General features: G+C 37.0%; 1 protein-coding gene across 11 annotated transcripts in view; it reads left to right on the top strand.

The window, feature by feature from the left end:
- Positions 1-18,235, top strand: part of ULK4 (unc-51 like kinase 4) — a 715,846-nt gene that overhangs the window by 205,320 nt on the left and 492,291 nt on the right. For all 11 annotated transcript variants that reach the window (XM_055381350.2, XM_063703713.1, XM_055381348.2 and 8 more), the window contains one exon: positions 2,635-2,762. In XM_055381350.2, the coding sequence (XP_055237325.2) occupies positions 2,635-2,762 (128 nt within the window). The remainder of the gene's footprint in view (positions 1-2,634; positions 2,763-18,235) is intronic.

Here is an 18,235-nt window from a genome sequence, read left to right as displayed (position 1 = left end):
ATATCAAGAAAATCACCCTTTATTAAAAAAATGTGCTGCAAATACTCTAGTTTATGTGGTTTTTTCTTTATAGTGTTCTATTTCTATGTGGCATTTAACATTTTTTGTATTTACATTTCTCACGCTTATTTTGTTCTTTCTAATAAATTATTTACGAACATTTTCCCCAGTCTGAGATTGAAATATGTATATGTGTTTGTATTCCTACCTCCCATGGCCTCTTCTAGATCTTTGAATCATTTTGTGTTTATTTTTTAAATCTTAGAGTTGTTTGGTGTTTATTTTGAAGTAGGACATGAGACAGGCTCCAATATGCATATGTAATCAGTCTGTTAATTTTGTGTAGATCAATATCTAGTGGAACTTTCTTCGTTTTCATCACTTTGTGTTTCAAATTACATTCAGGTGCTTCATATAATCTGTCAGTTTTTTCTCCTGAGTTTTCTCTGGGGGCCTCTGACCAGCTTCCGTACAGATAGGCTGCCCTCTGTCTGGTGAAGGCTGTCACCTTGGAATCATCCTGAGATTCCCTTTGCCGCTTTCCTTTGTTGAATATTCTCATCTTCCTTTTTTTTACTTCCTCATGGTGAGTGTTGAGGGTATTCAGTGGAGTTGATGGTATGATACATGATTTTGGGAAGATAATGAAAAGCCAGACCATGAAGAACCTCATATGCCATAATTAGTTTTAGCCTCTTTTTAATGGTTGTGTAACTATTGAGAATATTTTATAGGTGAGTTATATTTGCTCTTACAGAGGATCCACTGTGGCTAAAATTTGTAGAATAGATGGAATAAAGGAAAGTTAGATAAAGCCTATTGTAGTAATTCAGGAAAGATATAATGGTGCATAGAAATAATACAGCCATAGTGGTGGTGTCATTTTCACAGAGCTTGGGGTTAATTGGGCGTGGGAGAAAGGAAAGAAGGGTCAAGGATGGTACTCAGACTTCTGAGTTTGGCTAGTAGATTGATCCTCAGAGTACTCATGTTTAGAGTAGTCACTGAGTTTAATTTTGGACATACAGTGTGAATGATTGCAATAGATCCTTTGTCCACATTCACCAAATGTTAACAGTTTGCTATGTTTACTTTATAATTTGTCTCTCTCTCTCTTTTTATCTCTTTCACTTTGTGTGCATGTGTGTGTGCATGTATCTGTGTTTTCTGACCCATTTGAGAAGTTTGTGGACATGATGCTTGCTCTTCTAATTCTAATTACTTCATTGAATGTTTCCTTGAAAAAAGCTGTGAATTTCAAAATCAAGAAACTAACATTGATTCAGTATTGTTAGCTAATCTACAGACCTTATTCAGATTTTGCCAGTTCTCCCGATAGTGTTCTTTATGGGAACAAAACTTCCAGATCTTGAATTGCAGTCAGTTATCATGTCTTTTTAATCTCTTATAATCTGGAAGAGCTTTTCAGTCTATGATTGCTGGAAATTTGAATGGCTTTGGAATTATGTGTGTATATGTTGGGGGTGGTTTTGATATGGGGAACAGACTTGTGATGGTGGTCCTTAGACCACAGAGTATAAATTAGAATCAGGAATGGACTCTGGGGAGATGGATTTTCTACTGTCTAGTTGCTGGAAAGGTAGAAAACAGATCTTCTACTCAAGGATGACTGCCTTGATTTGCTTTTTTACCTGAGATAAATAATTTGGCTTTGATAATTTGGTTCAGGAAGTAGGTGAGACTGATGCTTAGATATGTTTTTATCCTTAAGTAGCATAGAATTTACATGGCATATACATGACTATGTAAATTCTTCCTACCTGGAAACATAGCACCAAATAGAAAAGGACTGGAGTGTGGCCAAAAAAAAATGAGCTTCTTAAATCTGTCTTGGACACACAGTGTTACTGTTAGGTGCTGGCCTCTCTTAAGCTCTCTTGAGAACTTATATATTCCTGTTCTCTGTAGCCATCTTGCTGATATTATGATTCCGTATTTCTGACTACTTACATTCGTTAACCATGTGTGTATATGTGTGTCTGTTTTCTGTTTGCATATTTATAGAAATTATTTATAGTCTGTCTTTTAAAAGGGAAAGTAGCGCTATTCCTTGTCAATACTTAGTCCTCTGTGTTGAATTGTACCTTTAATTAAAGAGTGTTATAGGAGTATACGTTTCTTTGTGTCATGTATTGAGTATTGTCTTTATTTTATATCTGTTAAGCCCTCAGATGTGTAGACTAGAGGTATGATCTCTCTATATGCAGCTCTTCTCAGAGATTTATATCTACATGTAGTTGTGACTGACAGTTGTATTATTTGCTGCCACATTTCCAGTTGTGTGATTCAGTAGTTAACAGGCAGGCTTTGTCATTCAACTGGCCTGGATTTCATCCAACTCTGAATTTGGGTAAATTGCTTAATTTTTCAATATTCATTTTTCTCTTTAAAGCGGGGACAATATTGTCAACTTTTTATGACTAACTTTCAGATTTAAATGAGATAATATTAAAATTTAGTTATGGGATCTGGCACAAATTGAGAATGTGAAAACAGTAGTTATTATTTTACTTCCTGCCATCTGCTTGATTATTATAGTCTGTTCACTCTGAGAATTGAGACTGCCCTATTTTTTTATGTTCTCTCAAAAAATTGTTTAAATGTCTTCTACAGGGTTTTGTCTCCACAATTATCCGTTTACTTGACAGCCCCTCAACGTGCATTAGAGCAAAAGCCTTCCTGGTTCTTCTATATATTTTGATTTATAACCGTGAGATGTTGCTGCTCAGTTGCCAAGCAAGGTAAGATTTTCTCTGATGGTTTCATCAGTAACTTCAATTTAGTGCCTGTTGTATTAGTAGTTGTAGGGTATTTCTTGGCCTCTGTGTATCTGGTATTTTTTTTAAGAGTTTTTCCAGGGGTTTAATATTTCACTTGTAATCTCAGCTTGGAAGTACTGAGGACCCAGAGAAGACCTCTGAAACTATAGCAGAGTGAGAAATGCCTGGTGTGCCCTTGATATGATTTGTCTCTCTGTCCCCACCCAAATCTCACCTTGAATTATAATCCCTGTAATCCCCACGTGTCAGGGGTGGGACCAAGTGGGAGTAATTGGATCATGGGAGTGGTTTCCCTCATTCTGTTCTTGTGATAATGAGTGAGTCTCACCACATCTGATGGTTTTTTAAGTGTCTGGCATTTCCCATGCTGGCACTCACTCCATCCTCCTGGCTGTGAAGAAGGAGTCTATTTTTCCTTTACCCTCTGCCATTGTTGTAAGTTTCCTGAGGCCTCCCCAGCAGTGTGAATTAATTAAACCTTTTTCCTTTATAAATTACCCAATCTCAGATATTTCTTCACAGCAGTGTGAGAATGGGCTAACACAGCCCTAGATCTGAGAACAATCCAAAGCAGGGTGTTGAGATGTTTCTGGTTTCTACCTTTGGGAGTCAATATTAGACCAGTGGCTTGGTTGTAATTTTCCTTATTGTAAGATTCTGGAATAAGCAGCTGAAGGCTCAGAAGGAGGAGCAGGGCAGGGGGTGAGAGTTTATGGACTGGTCCTAGGAAGGACAGGTCTTTCTCCTGGCTTGTAACTCTTTCCTCTAAAAGGAGGAGCTGTTCTAGATGCTCCTCAAGTTTGCTTCATGTTCTAATGCTTTCTGATTAACACCTTCTGAACCATCTGATCCGTGCTGTATTGAAGCCTAGAGGAGCCCTGACAGTTTGGTTTAATGTCTGTTTCTATATCCAGGGTTTTACTTGTTCTAGAATACTGAGCAGAGCCTGGTATTGCTGAGATTGATCTAGATTAGGGGTTGACAATTTTTTTTTTCCTGGTAACAGTGAGAGAGTAGGCTTTGTAGGTCAAGAGGCAAAATTGGGGCGATTATATAACTACCTATATAACAAACAAGACAACAAATTTCCGTGTGTATTTTTGGAGACAGGGTCTTACTCTGTTGCCCAGGCTGGAGTGCAGTGGTATAATCATGGCTCACTGGAGCCTTGATCCCCACACCAGGCCCAAGCGATCCTCTCACTTCAGCTTCTGGAGTAGCTGGGACTACAGGTGCATGCCATCATGCCCAGATACTTTTAAAAATGTTTTGATAGAGACAGGGTCTCACTGTGTTGTCCAGGCTGGTCTTGAACTGCTGGGCTTGAGTGATTCTCTTGCCTCAGCTTCCCAAAGTGCTAGGATTACAGGCATGAGCTACCATACCCAGCCCACATGTTTTTTATTGACATAAAAATATACCAATATTAATTGAATGAAATTTTTCTTTTGTAATACAGGTCTGTTAGGGAGAAGAAGAGAATTCTTTTTTCGGGGAAGGGGGAGATAACATTTTGCTCAATTGGGGATCAAAGTTAGTGTCCTTATCATTAAATCAGTTGCAAATGTTTTTCTCTTAGTGCTGATTTTTAATGTGATTTAATGTGTTTTGTCTTTGAAAATGTCTTCACACAGATAGATAACTGCCAAATAACAATATCAACTCATGAACATATGATTTTAATTGAGCAGATTTGTCACTGGAAAGGCATTTGTATAATTCTGTTAGATTCTTCTCTTGATTTTTGTGTTTCAGGATGTCATTACATTGTAGATCAGTCACTTCCAATTGAGGGGTGTGGAATTTCCTAACAAACCTCCTTGTTTCTCATCTTTTAGGGATCACTGGTTTTCCTTGTCCAATGTCTTGAAGTGTGATGTTTCATGTATTTTGGCTATTTTTTGGTTGTTTTAGATGGGAGGGTGAATCCTGTTTCTGTTAGTCCATTATGGCCAGAAGTGGAAGTTGATCGTGTCTATTTATTTTTAATGGCCTCGCTGCTGGCTTTGCTACCTCTGATTTGTCTTTGCGTTTACCATCATTTTTCACTGGAACAACTAATATAGCTTCTCAACAGTTCTACCATGTAGAGTTAGGGCAAGAAAAGAGAAAAACAAAAAAGGAGAAAATAAAACAATAAAAGAGAAAGAACAAGTAAAAAACTTTCTCAATGGATGCTGTTACATCATTTCTTGTACTCACAGTCTGGTTTCTATATAGGAGCTAGAGTACCTACACACTGCAAATCAGCTTTTGTTTCTTCCCTGCTCGGACTCCTCCAGTAACACCCAGTCACTCCGAAATAATACCCCTGTTCCTCACCATGTCCTACCTGTCCTGCCTTGTCTAGTTCTTGCCCTTGTGTTAGCCCTTGTCTTTTTTGGGCACACTCCATTTGAGCCCCATGGCTTGTCTGTTGCATTTTGAATACACTAAGCCTATGCACTCACCTCAGGGCTCTTCTTGGTTGCTGTTTCCTGTGCCTATGATCTCTTCCTTCAGATGCTTGCATGACTGGCTTCCTCAGATCATTCAAGTCTCTGTCCAAGGTTTACTTCTTCTGAGAGCCACTCTGATGATGCTATCTAAAATACTTCCTGTAACCTCAGCTTCAGAAGCTCTTTAACTGGAAGGAACTAAACCACTTACACCTTCAGAGATTGGGTATGACACATGTGGTCCTTCCTCCCTGGGAATTGCTGTGACTTATCTCTGAATAAATGTTTAGAAGCTGAAGCAGTGGTGGGAACATAGTGGTCTGAAGGCATGCCCCTGACACTGACCTCCACTCTTCTCAGTCTCTGGAGCAACACAACAAACAGGGTGAGTGTAGAGAGAGGGTCTGGAAGGTATCCTTAGCCTTGCAGGGGAGGTAAGGTAGGCTCCATTTTTCCTGCACTGTGTGGCAGAGATGGTGCTCCTGTCTTTGGGCTCCTAAACTCAGCATGAATAGTAGAACTTGGAGCTTCTGCAGGGTCTAAAATGCAGATGCTTTCTACATATGGTGGTTTGGGCTTGCAGTCTTATTCCCACAAGATCTTGAGCAGAACGGAAATGGTGGGCCAATCTGTCCCTGTCTGTAAGGTTCTAGAAAGACTACACCACCTTTCTGCCCTTGAAGAGAACAGCTCCCTCTTAATACCTGCTTCTTTGCCACACCTGTCCTGATTGGGTACTGAGTAGGTTAAGAAGTCAATAGGCACAGATTTGTCCCAGCCTATTTAGGGAAACATGGTACTTGAAAGAGAAAGAACGGGAAGAGCAGGCTGGCCCGCCCGCCCTCCCTCCTTCCCTCCCTCCTTTCCTCCTTTCCTCTCTCTCTCTCTCTCTTTTTTTTCTGAGATGGAGTCTCACTTAATCTCAGCTCACTGCAATCTCCGCCTCCCGGGTTCAAGCAATTCTCCTGCTTCAGCCTCCTGAGTAGCTGGGACTACAGGCGCCCGCCACCACGTCCAGCTAATTTTTGTATTTTTAGTAGAGACAGGGTTTCACTATGTTGGTCAGGCTGAACTCCAGACCTCAAATAATCCACCCGCCTTGACCTCCCAAAGTGCTGGGATTACAGGCGTGAGCCACCACACCCAGCCAGACCAGGCATTTCTTATGGAGGCAGAACTAATGGAAGAGACAAAAAAGGAATTTTAACAAATATTGAAAACTCTACGGAGAAGGCAGTGTTTTTTTTGTTTTGTTTTGTTTTGTTTTGGAAAGTCTAGAACTGGAAGAGAATGGCCTCTGCTAGGGATAGCATTGGTGCTTTGAAAGGCAATATTAAAGGGTACATTAAACCATTCAGAGCAGATGACAAAGACATGGAAACTTGAGAGGAAACAATGAGAAATATGGAGTGGAGGTCCAGGAGATCTCACATGCCAAGTGCCAAGAACATTAGGAGGAGTAAAGAACAGATGGAGGAGGATTTCCAATTGAGGAAATCATAGCAGTAATCTTCTGGTTGAACATGTTCTCTTCTGATACTGTACTCAAATGAGAATAAAAGAATTAAAAGGCACAAAACCACAAGGGCAGAAGCAAAGGGAAAGATGGCTAAAGCAGATGAATGTTGTTACCTTGTCTTTGTATTTTGGAAGTTGAAAATTACCAGACTCCATCATTAAAGGCAGTGCCCATTTATTAAACTGACAGTTTCCATGTGTCAGGAGTCTGGGCTTGGTATAACTGGATCCTCTGCTCACATCTCACATACTTGATGTCAAGGTGTTGGCTGGTGCTGAGATTCTCAGTTGAGGCTCGGAGTCCTCTTCCAAGCTCACTGATTCTTGGCAGAATTCATGTTCTTGCAGTCTTTGGACTGACATCCTCACTTTCTTGCTGGTATTTGGCTGGGGTTCATGCTCAGCTTCAGGAATCTGTCCTTCTTCATTGACAGTTTACTGCATACCTGTTTACTTTCTCTTGGTGGCCAGCAAGATTGCTTCTCATGCCTTGAGAAGCAGGGACTCATTCCCCTTATGCTTCAGACATCTTTGACTTCCCTCCTCTGCCATCAGTCAGAGAAATGAGTTTTAAATGTCTCACTTGATTAGCTTAGGCTCACTCAGAGTATCTATGTATCTTAAGATTAATGGAATTGGGACTTTAATTATGTCTTCAAACTCACTTCCCAATACAGATTCTCCTTGATTTACAATGGGGTTACATTTCAATAAACCCATCATAAGTTGAAAATATCACGTCAAAAATGCATTTAATACATCTAACCTACTGAACATCATAGCTTAGCCCGTCCTACCTTAAATGTGCTCAGAACACTTACATTAGCTTATAGTTGGGCAAAATCATCTAACGCAAAGCCTATTTATTTTTTATTTTTTTGAAATGGAGTCTCACTTAGTCATGCAGGCTGTAGTGCAGTGGTGTGATCTTGGCTCACTGCAGCCTCTGCCTCCCAGATTCAAGTGATTCTCCTGCCTCAGCCTCCTGAGTAGCTGGGATTACAGGTGCATGCCGCCATGCCTGACTAATTTTTGTATTTTTAGTAGGGACAGGGTTTCACCACGTTGACCAGACTGGTCTCGAACTCCTGACCTGAAGTGATCCACCTGCCTTGGCCTCCCAAAGTGCTGGGATTACAGGTGTGAGCCACCGCTCCCTGCCCACAAAGCCTGTTTTATAATAAAGTGTGGAATATCTCATGTAATTTATTGAATACCACCCTGAAAGTGAAAAGCAGAATGGTTATATGAGTATTCCATGTATGGTTTCTACTGAATGTTGTTTTTGCACCTTTGCAAACTAACATATCATAAAATCGCAAGTTGAATCATTGTAAGTTGGGGACCAGCTGAAGTATCTAGATTAGTGTTTGAATAGCCGGGATGGTGGGGCTTTGGGGGCAAGGGGATCTTTAGCATTCTGCCAACCACCACCATCCCCAGAATGGAGGGCTACACAGTTGTGGAAAGGCACAAGGAAGATGTCTGTACACAGCCATGGAATCATCTACAAGATATTATTATCCTGATAAAAGTCAGATGTAGAACAGTATTCATAGCATACTATTAATACCTTTTTGTCTAAGAAAGGGGGTGAAAACAGAGACGATATGTGCCTTTACTAATATTTTACAAAAGACAGAATGGAAAGTTAAATAAATTACAAGAGTGATAATTTACAGGATTAGGAAGAGAATAAAGAAGGTGCAGGGGCAGGAGTGAGCTATGCTTCTCTGAATGTACCTGCTTTATGGTCTAGACTTAAGAACCATGTAAATGTTTTATGTAATGTTAAAAATAGAAATAAAAATGAAGTGGTCTTTAAAAGTTGAAAACAATCTGTGTATCAAGTTTGTGGTATGATTCCCCAGGGAAGAGATATTTAAAGTGAGTGCTTTTAAAGCACAGTATTACGGCAGAATATTTCTATCATGATATATTTTAGTGACCAAAATCCCAGTAAGAAACCTTAAACTGCATTCGGTGTTCTTCTTGTAAGTGTTAATATATGTATTGCCATTTGAAACTATTATTTATATATATATATATATATATATATGGTATGTGCGTGTCTGTGTGTGTGTATATATATAAAATATATGTCGTGTGTGTATATATATGATCTCTATATATGGTGTGTGTGTGTGTATATATATATGTGGCCTCTCTATATATGGTATATATACGTCTCTATGGTGTGTGTATGTGTGTGTGTATATATATATATATAGTCTCTCTATATATGGTAAGGTAAAACTAACAATTATGCTAATTCCAGTAATAACCAATATTATCAGCGTAAAATAAAATGTACAATTATAAAAATATAAGTAAAATTCTCTCATCCTTAATTTGACTCAAAAGTGTTAGGATAAACTTATTTATTTTTCTATCTTTTTAAAGAATTTATATATTTCATAGTTGTGTCTACTTGTGTTAGTTTGCTCAGGCTGTCATAACAGAGTATGACAGATTGGGCAACTTAAACAACATAAATTTATTTTCTCACAGTTTCATCGGCTACAGATCCAAGATCAAGGTGTTGGCAGGTTTGGTTTCTGGTGAGGTCTTTCTTCTTGGCTTACATAGAGGGCTGCCTTCTTCCTGTGTCCTCGCATGGCCTTTCCTTTGTGTGTGTGCACTCATGGTGTCTTTTCCTCTTTAAGGACACCATTGCTGCTGGATTAGGTGCCCCCCCACATGGTGTCATTTAGCCTTAATTACCCCCTTAAATCTCCAAATACAGCCTTATCTCCAAACACACACCTATCTTCAAATATAGTCACATTGAGGGTTAGGGCTTCAACATATGAATTTGGGGGGGAACAGAATTCAGTTTATAACACTAAGAAGCTAGTATTCAAGTTTTAATTCCTAACTACCATTTTCTACTCAAATCATGGTCTCTTGTATAAATAGGTTCCAAGTCTCTGGCACAGCTTTGCATTTAGGCCAGAAATGAACAAATTGAGGCTGGGACATGTCATTCCTGAAAGCGAGGAAGTTATCAGAGACTTCTAAGGTCATGTTAAAAAGAATGCAGGAGCCGATGTGAAGGAGCTTCCACTGGCCAAAGATGGAATTTCGAGAGTTCTTTATATATTTTAGACACGAGTCCACTGTCAGATATACGGTTTGCAAATTTTTTCCCTCCATGTGTAGCTTGTCATCTTATCTTAACAGGATATTTTACAGAACCAAAGTGTTGAATTTTAATGGGTTCACTTTATCATTTTTTCCTTTAATGGTGTGTATTTTTGATGTCAAGACTAAGAACTCTGTCTAGATCCCAAAGATTTTCTCCCATGTTTTAAAAAATATTTTTTATGGTTATACGCTTTACATTTAAGTTTGTGATCCATTTTGAGTTAATTTTCCGCATCAAGTATAAAGTTTAGTTAGAGGTTTTCTTTTGGTTTTGGTTTTTGCCTGTGGATATTTAATTGCTCTGGTGTTATTTGTTGAAAAGGCTATCTTTCCTGCATTCAGTTGCTTTTGTACCTTGTCAAAAATCATTTGGGCATATTTGTGTTGGGGTTGCTTCTGGGTTCTCTAAACTTTTCAGTTGATCTGTGTGTCTGTCCCTTTATCAATACAACATTGTCTTGATTACTGTCATTAAGATTACTTGACCATAATAAGGCTTAATATTGGGCAGAGTGATTCCTCTCTTTTTATTCTTTTTTGTCAAGATTGTTTTAGCTGTTCTGGGACCTATATGCTTTTCCATATAAGCTTTGGAATGAGCTTGTTTATATTTGCCAAAACCTTGCTGGGCTTGCATTAAACTAATGCATCAATACAGGGATAGTTGATATATTTACTCTATGGTCTGCTGATCCTTGAATGTGGTGTCTCTCTCTATTTATTTAGTTTTTTTTTTTTTTAACCTTCTTTCATTAGCATTCTATAATTTCAGCATGTTTTGTTAGGTATATACCCAGTATTTCTTTTTGGAGGGGAGCAATTGTAAATGGTATTGCATCATTAATTTCAATTTCCACATTTAATTGATGTGATTTTGTGTTTTTTGATTTTATCTTCTACAACGTTACTAAACTCATTTATCAGTTGTAGGTGGTTTTTTTTTTGTTTTTTTTTTTTTTTTTTGTAGGTTCCAGGAGATTTTCTATATAGCCAATCATGTCATCTGTAAATGTGGACAGTTTTATTTTTTTCTCTCTTGTTTGTGTGCCCTTTATTTTTATTGCCTTATTTTAGTATTCAGAATTTCCAGTACTATGTTGAATAAGAGTGGTGAGAACAGTTGTTCTTGCTTTGTTTCTGGCCTTTTAGGGAAAGCATTTTTAGGCCTCCACTGTTAAGTATGGTGTTAACTCTAGATTTTTTGTAGATATTCTTTATCAGTGGAGGAAGGTCACTCTCATTCTTATTCTTTATCTCCAATTTTCTTAGAGTTTTTTTTTTCTCTCATCATGAATGAATGTTGGATTTTCTCAAATGCTTTTTCTCTATCAATTAATATAACAATATGATTTTTTTAGCTGTTGCTATATTACATTGTTTTTCAAATTCTACAGCGATTGCATACCTAGAGTAATCTCACATGGTCACAGTGTGTTAATTCTTTTATATTTTGCTGAATTTGATTTGCTAATATTTTGTTGAGGATTTTTACCTTTAAGTTCATGAGAGATACTGGGTTATAGTTTGCTTGCTTGCTTTCTCCCTCCTTCCCTTCTTTCCTCTTAGTATTAATATAATACTAGCCTCATAAAATGAATTGTGATGTATGCCCTCTGTTTTTGTTTTCTGGAAGAGACTGTATGAAATGTGTTAATTTTTCTTTAAAATTTTTGTAGAATTCTCTAGTGAATCCATTGGGGCCTGCAGATTTATCTTCAGGAACTTTTAAATTACAAATTCAATTTCTTTAAGTTGCAAGGCCATGCATATTTTAAAATTTTACTAGGTCAAGTTTTGGTAGTTTATGGTTTTTGAGGAATTGGTCAATTTTTTAAAAATTATTGTGTTATTAAATTTTTTTTCTAGTATTCCATTTTATCTTTTTACTACTGAAGTATTTGTAGTGATATCCCTTTTCATTCCTGATATAGATGATGTGTACCTCTTCTGTTTTTATTTTTACCAGTTTTGCTAGAGATTTATTAATTATCATGGTTTTTTTGAGTGACCAGTTTTCTCTATCATTTTTCTGTTTTCAGTCCATTCCCTGATTTTTATGTTTTCCTTCTGCTTGCTTTGTTTTGCTCTTTTTCTACTTTCTGAAATCAGAAACAGATTATTGATTTGAAACCTTTTCTCTTTGTAAAAGGTCTCATGCAGCATTATTTCTATAACTCTCTCTCAGATGCTTTTGTAGCATTTGCATAGATTTGGATTTTTTAAAAAAACATGTAGTTTAATGTATCTTTTTAATTTCCTTTGAAACTTCCTCATTGATCCATGTATTATTTAGGGATGTCTTATTTAATTTCCACATATTTAGAGATTTTTCTGTTGTCATGTTATTGATATGTAGTTTGATTTTATTATGGTCAGAGAACACACTTGCTGTGATTTCAGTTCTTTTAAATTTGTTGAGGTTTGTCTTGTAGTTTAGTGTATAGTCTATTTTGGTGAATGGTACAGGGCGCTTGAAAAGCATGTACATTCTGCTACTTGTTGGTGGGGATGTTCCTTATATGTCAATTAGATTTTGTTGTTTCATTGTGTTGTTTAGATATTCTCTATTCTTACTGTTTTTCTTTCTAATATTTATATCAATTTCTGAAAGGAGGGTGTTGGAGTCTGCAGTTATAATTGTGGCTTTGTCTGTTTCTCTTTTCACCTCTAACAATTTTTGCTTTCTAACAAATTTTGCTCTGTATTTGGAGGCCTCATTGTTTGCTGCGTACTTACTTAGGGTATTATGTTTTCTTGTGTACAGATGCTTTTATCATAATGTAAGTCCATCTTTGTCTCTAATAATTTTCTCTGAAGTTTACTTCATTTGATATTGATACAGTCACTCCTTTTATTTTAAATTAATGTTTGCATTTTATATCTGCTTTCATTTTTTTACTTTAAACTTATCTATATCATTGCATATGAGGCAAGTTTCTTACAGGCAGCACATTGTTGGGTCATAGTTTTGTATCACCTCTGCCATTTCTGCCTTTTAATTGGTATGTTTGGACCATTTACATTTAAGATGATTACTGATATGTCAAGGTTTAAGTCTGACATTTTATTCCTTATTTTGTTTCTCTTTACTTACCTTTCTTTGGGTTATCTGAACATTTGGGATTCTTTTATTTATTTATAGCACTGTTGAGTATATCACCTTGCGTAGTTTCCTTAGTGGTTGCTCTAGTTGTTGCAATACACATACATAACTTATAATAGCCTCTTAGTCATAATATGTTATCACTGTGAATGAAGAGTAAACACCTAGTTTACTTTTATTTTCCCTACTTTCTTTTTATTTTCCCTACTTTCCCTTTACTATCCCTACTTTTAAAATATAATTGTCTTGGCCAGGCACGGTGCCTGGCCAACATGATGAAACCCCTTCTCTACTAAAAATACAAAGATTAGCTGTGCGTGGTTGTGTGCGCCTGTATTCCCAGCTACTTGGGAGGCTGATGCAGGAGAATTGCTTGAACCTGCGAGGTGGAGGTTGCAGTGAGCCAAGATTGTGCCACTGCACTCCAGCCTGGGCAACAGAGCAAGGCTCCCTCTCAAAAAAGAAAAAAGATTGTCTTAAGGATGTTCTCTCTGCATGCATTGAGCAGTTTATCAGATGGTGTTATATTTTTTGCTTTTAATCATCAAATATGATTTAAGAAATTTATTAGAAGTAAATTAGACTGTTGCATCTATCTCTAACTTACTCATTCTGATGTTCTTCTTTTTTTATATTCTTAACCTTCTATTATCACTTCTTTAGGATTAGAGAACTTTCTTTAGACATTTTTTTAAGGGTATGTTTGCTGTTGGAAAAAAAGGTTACTTTTTCTTTGAGAAATCTTATTCCTCCTTTACTGCATTTAGAACTTGTAGTTGACAGGTTTTTTTTTTTCTTTTTAGTCTTTAAAATTTTTCTACTTTCTTCTGTCCCCTATGGTTTCATATCATGGTTCAAATCTGTTATTTCTGTTAGTATTCCTTTATAAGTAATGTGTTATTTCTCTATTTTGAAGATACTCTCTTTGCTTTTAGGAGTTAGAAGTTTAGTTGTGATATATCTTTGGTGTGGGTTATTTGGTTTAATCCTATTTGGAGTTTGATCAGCTTCTTGAATATATAGATTTATGTCTTCTGCTGAATTTGGATATTTTTCGGGCATGATTTCTTTGAATACTTGTTCAGTCCCATTTTCTCTCTCTTCCCCTTTTTGGGACTTTGATGATATGAATGTAAGTTATTTTGTTATTCTCCTACTGATCCCTAAGACTCTATTTTTTTTCTTTTGTCTATTTTTTCTCTGTTTTTCAGATTTCCTAAGTTTAATTTATTTGTAGTCATGTCCACTGGTTCTGCTCTCTGTCATCTACACTCTACTATTGAGCTTATCCAGTGAGGTTTTTATTTCGGTTATTGTATTTTTTCAGTTCTTTATTGTACATTGGTTGTTTTTTATAACCTTTTTCCTTATCTGAGATTTTAAACAATTTCATTAGTTTTAAGAGAATTTGTAATGCTTTTTGAAACATTTTTATGATAGCTGCTTTGAAATCTTTGTTAGATCGTTCTCGCTTCTGATTCATACTAGTGTAGTATGTGTTGATGGTCTTTTTTGATTCATGCGATTTTCTTGGTTCTCGTTTTGATGAGTGATTTTAGAATACGTCCTGGACATTTTGCCTAGGTCTTAAGTCCTCATCTTGCTCTGTGTGATTAAGTCTTAATGTTGCTGAGTGGAGGTTTTATTGCTGGTTGCTGGACCTCACTGACACTAATTTTGTAGGGGAATCAGATCACTGCCTGCTTTTGCTGGTTGGGGATGGAAGATAGCTCTCCACTCAGACACCTTAATACTGTCACAGCAGGGAAATTAAAGAATGGCCTGTTTCTATTGGGCAGGGAATGGAGGATCAGCTCTCTGCTGGGTCTTATAGACACTACCCCTCCAGGGGAATTGGGTAACTGTTGACTGCTTCCACTTTGCAGGGGATGGAATATTAGCTCCCTATTCTGCTTTGCCTATACTTCTCAGTTGGGGAATTGAAGTGGGCCACCTGTTTCCCTGGAGGTGGGTTAAGGTAGAAGACCAAATTCCCATGGTCCCACTAAAACTGTGGAGGACTGGGAAGGGAAGGGTTGTATGTGATTTTCTGTTGGTGTGTTGTCAGAGCAGGGCAGGTATTGCTAGAAAGAATTTCTGTTGTTAGGCCATCTTTTTTCACTGATCCTTTGGCCAGGGAAAATAGGCTTTTCTTAGCACTTTTTTGGGGGGACAGTTCTGGGTTGGAGGCTTGTCTAGCACCCTCTTGGAATACATGAGAGGCGATAAAGAAGGGAAGGATACTTACTGCTATGTTGTTCCTCAGGTCCTTCATTCTGTAGCCAGTCCACCTTTTTTCCACCTTTCAGAGTCTTCCTGTGTTTGTTTTGATCTTACTCCATCTTGGCAGAACTGGAAATCCAAAGTCACTTTTAGAGTTGGTGGGATAGTACTTAGCAGAGCTACTTTTCACAGTGAATTTTAAATACTGCTTGAGGAAATGTGAGTTGCTGCAACCTTTTAAAAGGTGATTTAAGTGATTGGAAACATCTATGACTATTAACAATACACATTGCTTTGATTTTAACAGGCATGCATCTGATTTAGCCACTAGAAATAAAAGTGTGAATTGTTCAGGATATATGCTTTAGGTTATTTAATGCAGCATTATTTCTAAGTGGTGAATAAATGGAAATATAGTTAATATCCATTGGTATTGAAATGCTTCAATAAATAATGATATAGCTGTGATATAAATGATTAATTTGATTAACCTGGAAGGATATTCATTGTATATAGATAAGTGAAAAAAGGCAAGGGCAGAGTTATATATTAATTATGAAGTTATGTTTGTAAAGTAAAAATGGCAAAACTTCTATTTGCATGTATTTGTATACAATTTCGTTAAAAAATGGACATGGAAGAATAATACCAAATTGGTTATCTGAGGAAGATGTGATAGTGAGATTATTTATCTTTACTCATTTGTATTTTTAGGCTGTTGTAATAAGCATGTTTCACTCCTATAATTAAATATATATGTGTATATAAAATGAAGAAAAACAAACTAAAGGAAATGTTAGCAATGGGTACTAGTTGGTTAAGAAGGGATTAAGGGGATCCTTGAGGCAGTGAAAGTTCACATCTTTTTAGACTTTTAGATTAAATTTAGTAATATAAATTATTGTCAGAAACGAATAGGCAGCCAGTGCAGACTATGGAAAATAGTTAGTAGCTGTTCCTTTGTGCTTTGCAGCCCAGGTATTGTATTCATGTGCGTATAAAATGCAAGGTTGAATATAAAGGTATGCAAAAGAGAGCCAGCCTTCAGGCTAGAGAGATGTTAAAATTCTCTGTGATGAGTTTATACAGAAAATTGTTCTTCCTTCCTTACTTGTCCCTTGAAACTGCACTAGCAACTGGAGTCCTGAACAAATCACAGTGCTGCCCATCTGCCTGAGAATGGAAGCCTCATATCGGTAGCCCAGGATGACCTTTGCTCCATTATGCAAATATGTTTTTCTGCATATCATCATCACCATTGGCCTTTCATGGATTACATTTTACATTTCAGCACATTTTCTGTGATGTCAGCTCTGAAATCTGTCTAGCATGAGACAGGTGGTGAAATTGAGCTGTCAAGATCAGATAAAAATGATATGATGGCTCACAAATGTCCACCTATTTCTCCAAATGGCTTCATACTCATATTACCATGACAGGCAATAAAATAAGGCCTATGCATCTCTCAACATGATAATCCTTTTAGAGGATGAATGGTCTTGTAAGCTGATTGTATAGGTTTGCCGTGAGCTGAAATGTCAGTGGCTCCTGATGGATCAGATTTTCCTAGAGTTTTTTTTCCCTTCCCCATAATATTGTTAATAATGTGGTAATCAGTGAAATAAAAAAAAATCTGCTTTGATTTTAAAAGAAATATTATTTAAAAGAAATATTTACTCTGGATAATTGGTTAACTGTGTGGGGAAAAATTATTTTCTCTGCTTACACCGTACAAAAGCCAGTTCCAGATGGATTGAAGAATTATATACCAAAAAGAAATCATAAACAGCTGGAAGAAAATATGTTTAAATATGGGCAAAGAAAGCTTTTCTGAGAAGAAGAGCAATGAAATAAACCATAAAAGGAAATACTGATAGTTTGGCTACATATAAATTAGAAAATTTTATATCTTCCAAAAATCATAAATAAAATTTGTATGCTAACAAAAGCTGTAAAATTTTGCATCATATATAATAGTTAATCTGTGTATTATAGAGAGATTCATAATGATATGAATAGATATTCAGCATCATTAGTAATCAGTGAAATGCAGATTAATATGTTATGAGGAACATTCCTTTTGCTGAGCCCTTGCAGAGCCTTCATCTTTGCCACTTTGCTCCCTTGTACACAGGCCCATTGAGCAAGCCCTGGGTGGCTGGAGAAGGAGTCTTTGTTGACATTTGGAGAACATGTCTTCTTGTCCTCTTGATTATTGAAAGCCTCCTCTGAAGTGGATGCCTGTTAGTGAACATGGATGTGCTCATTCTGAGAAGTCTACCCATATACTTTCTCAGAACTTCTTGTCACCAGTTTTCAAATTCCTCAGTTTTCTGAGTTCCTGACCATCCTACTAAGCTGTAAGCCCCAGTGCCGATGAATCAGCATATATCTGAGTTGCATCTCAGTTTAAACATAGGGTGCAACACAATGTATTGTTTGAAGCTCTGCTCACTGGGAGGATGTTCTTTCCAGGGACACTTCTGATTAGGCTTGTAATGCAGCAGTCCACTTTCATTTGGTGCCAGCATCTTGTACCGAATCATTCACTAACCAGATTCAGTGCTTTTCTTTGCCAATTAGCTGGTCATAAACAATTCTTAATCAGGATTAAGTGAGAGAAGGCCACACAGAGGAGTATGTGTTGAAGGAATCTAAGCCACTGTTCATGCAATTTACTGCTATATTTTTTGACATGTTGAAACTCAGTCTCTTATATCGATTGACTCATTTGATGATGGTTTACTGCTTTGCATACTTAACGTAGTGGCTTGGTGACCCAGGTTAATGATAAGTAACTCATATCATGTGATCATTTGGTTTCAGTCATAATGTTTATTCTCTATCAGGAGCTGTTTATCAAAAGGAGAATAGTAATCCACATGTGAGAATGTGACTTTGCTCTTAAGCTGCACAGATGTGTATTGTGATTCACTTATTGATGCTTCCCTGGGGCTCCATTTGCTGTAGGGGTTCAAGTAGTACTAGATATGCTAGGTCATAAG

The sequence above is a fragment of the Gorilla gorilla genome, chromosome 2, assembly GCF_029281585.2.
Source record: "Gorilla gorilla gorilla isolate KB3781 chromosome 2, NHGRI_mGorGor1-v2.1_pri, whole genome shotgun sequence".
Lineage (NCBI taxonomy): Eukaryota > Metazoa > Chordata > Mammalia > Primates > Hominidae > Gorilla > Gorilla gorilla.
The sequence above is the reverse complement of the archived record's forward strand: the minus strand, read 5'-3'. Positions and strand labels throughout refer to the sequence as shown.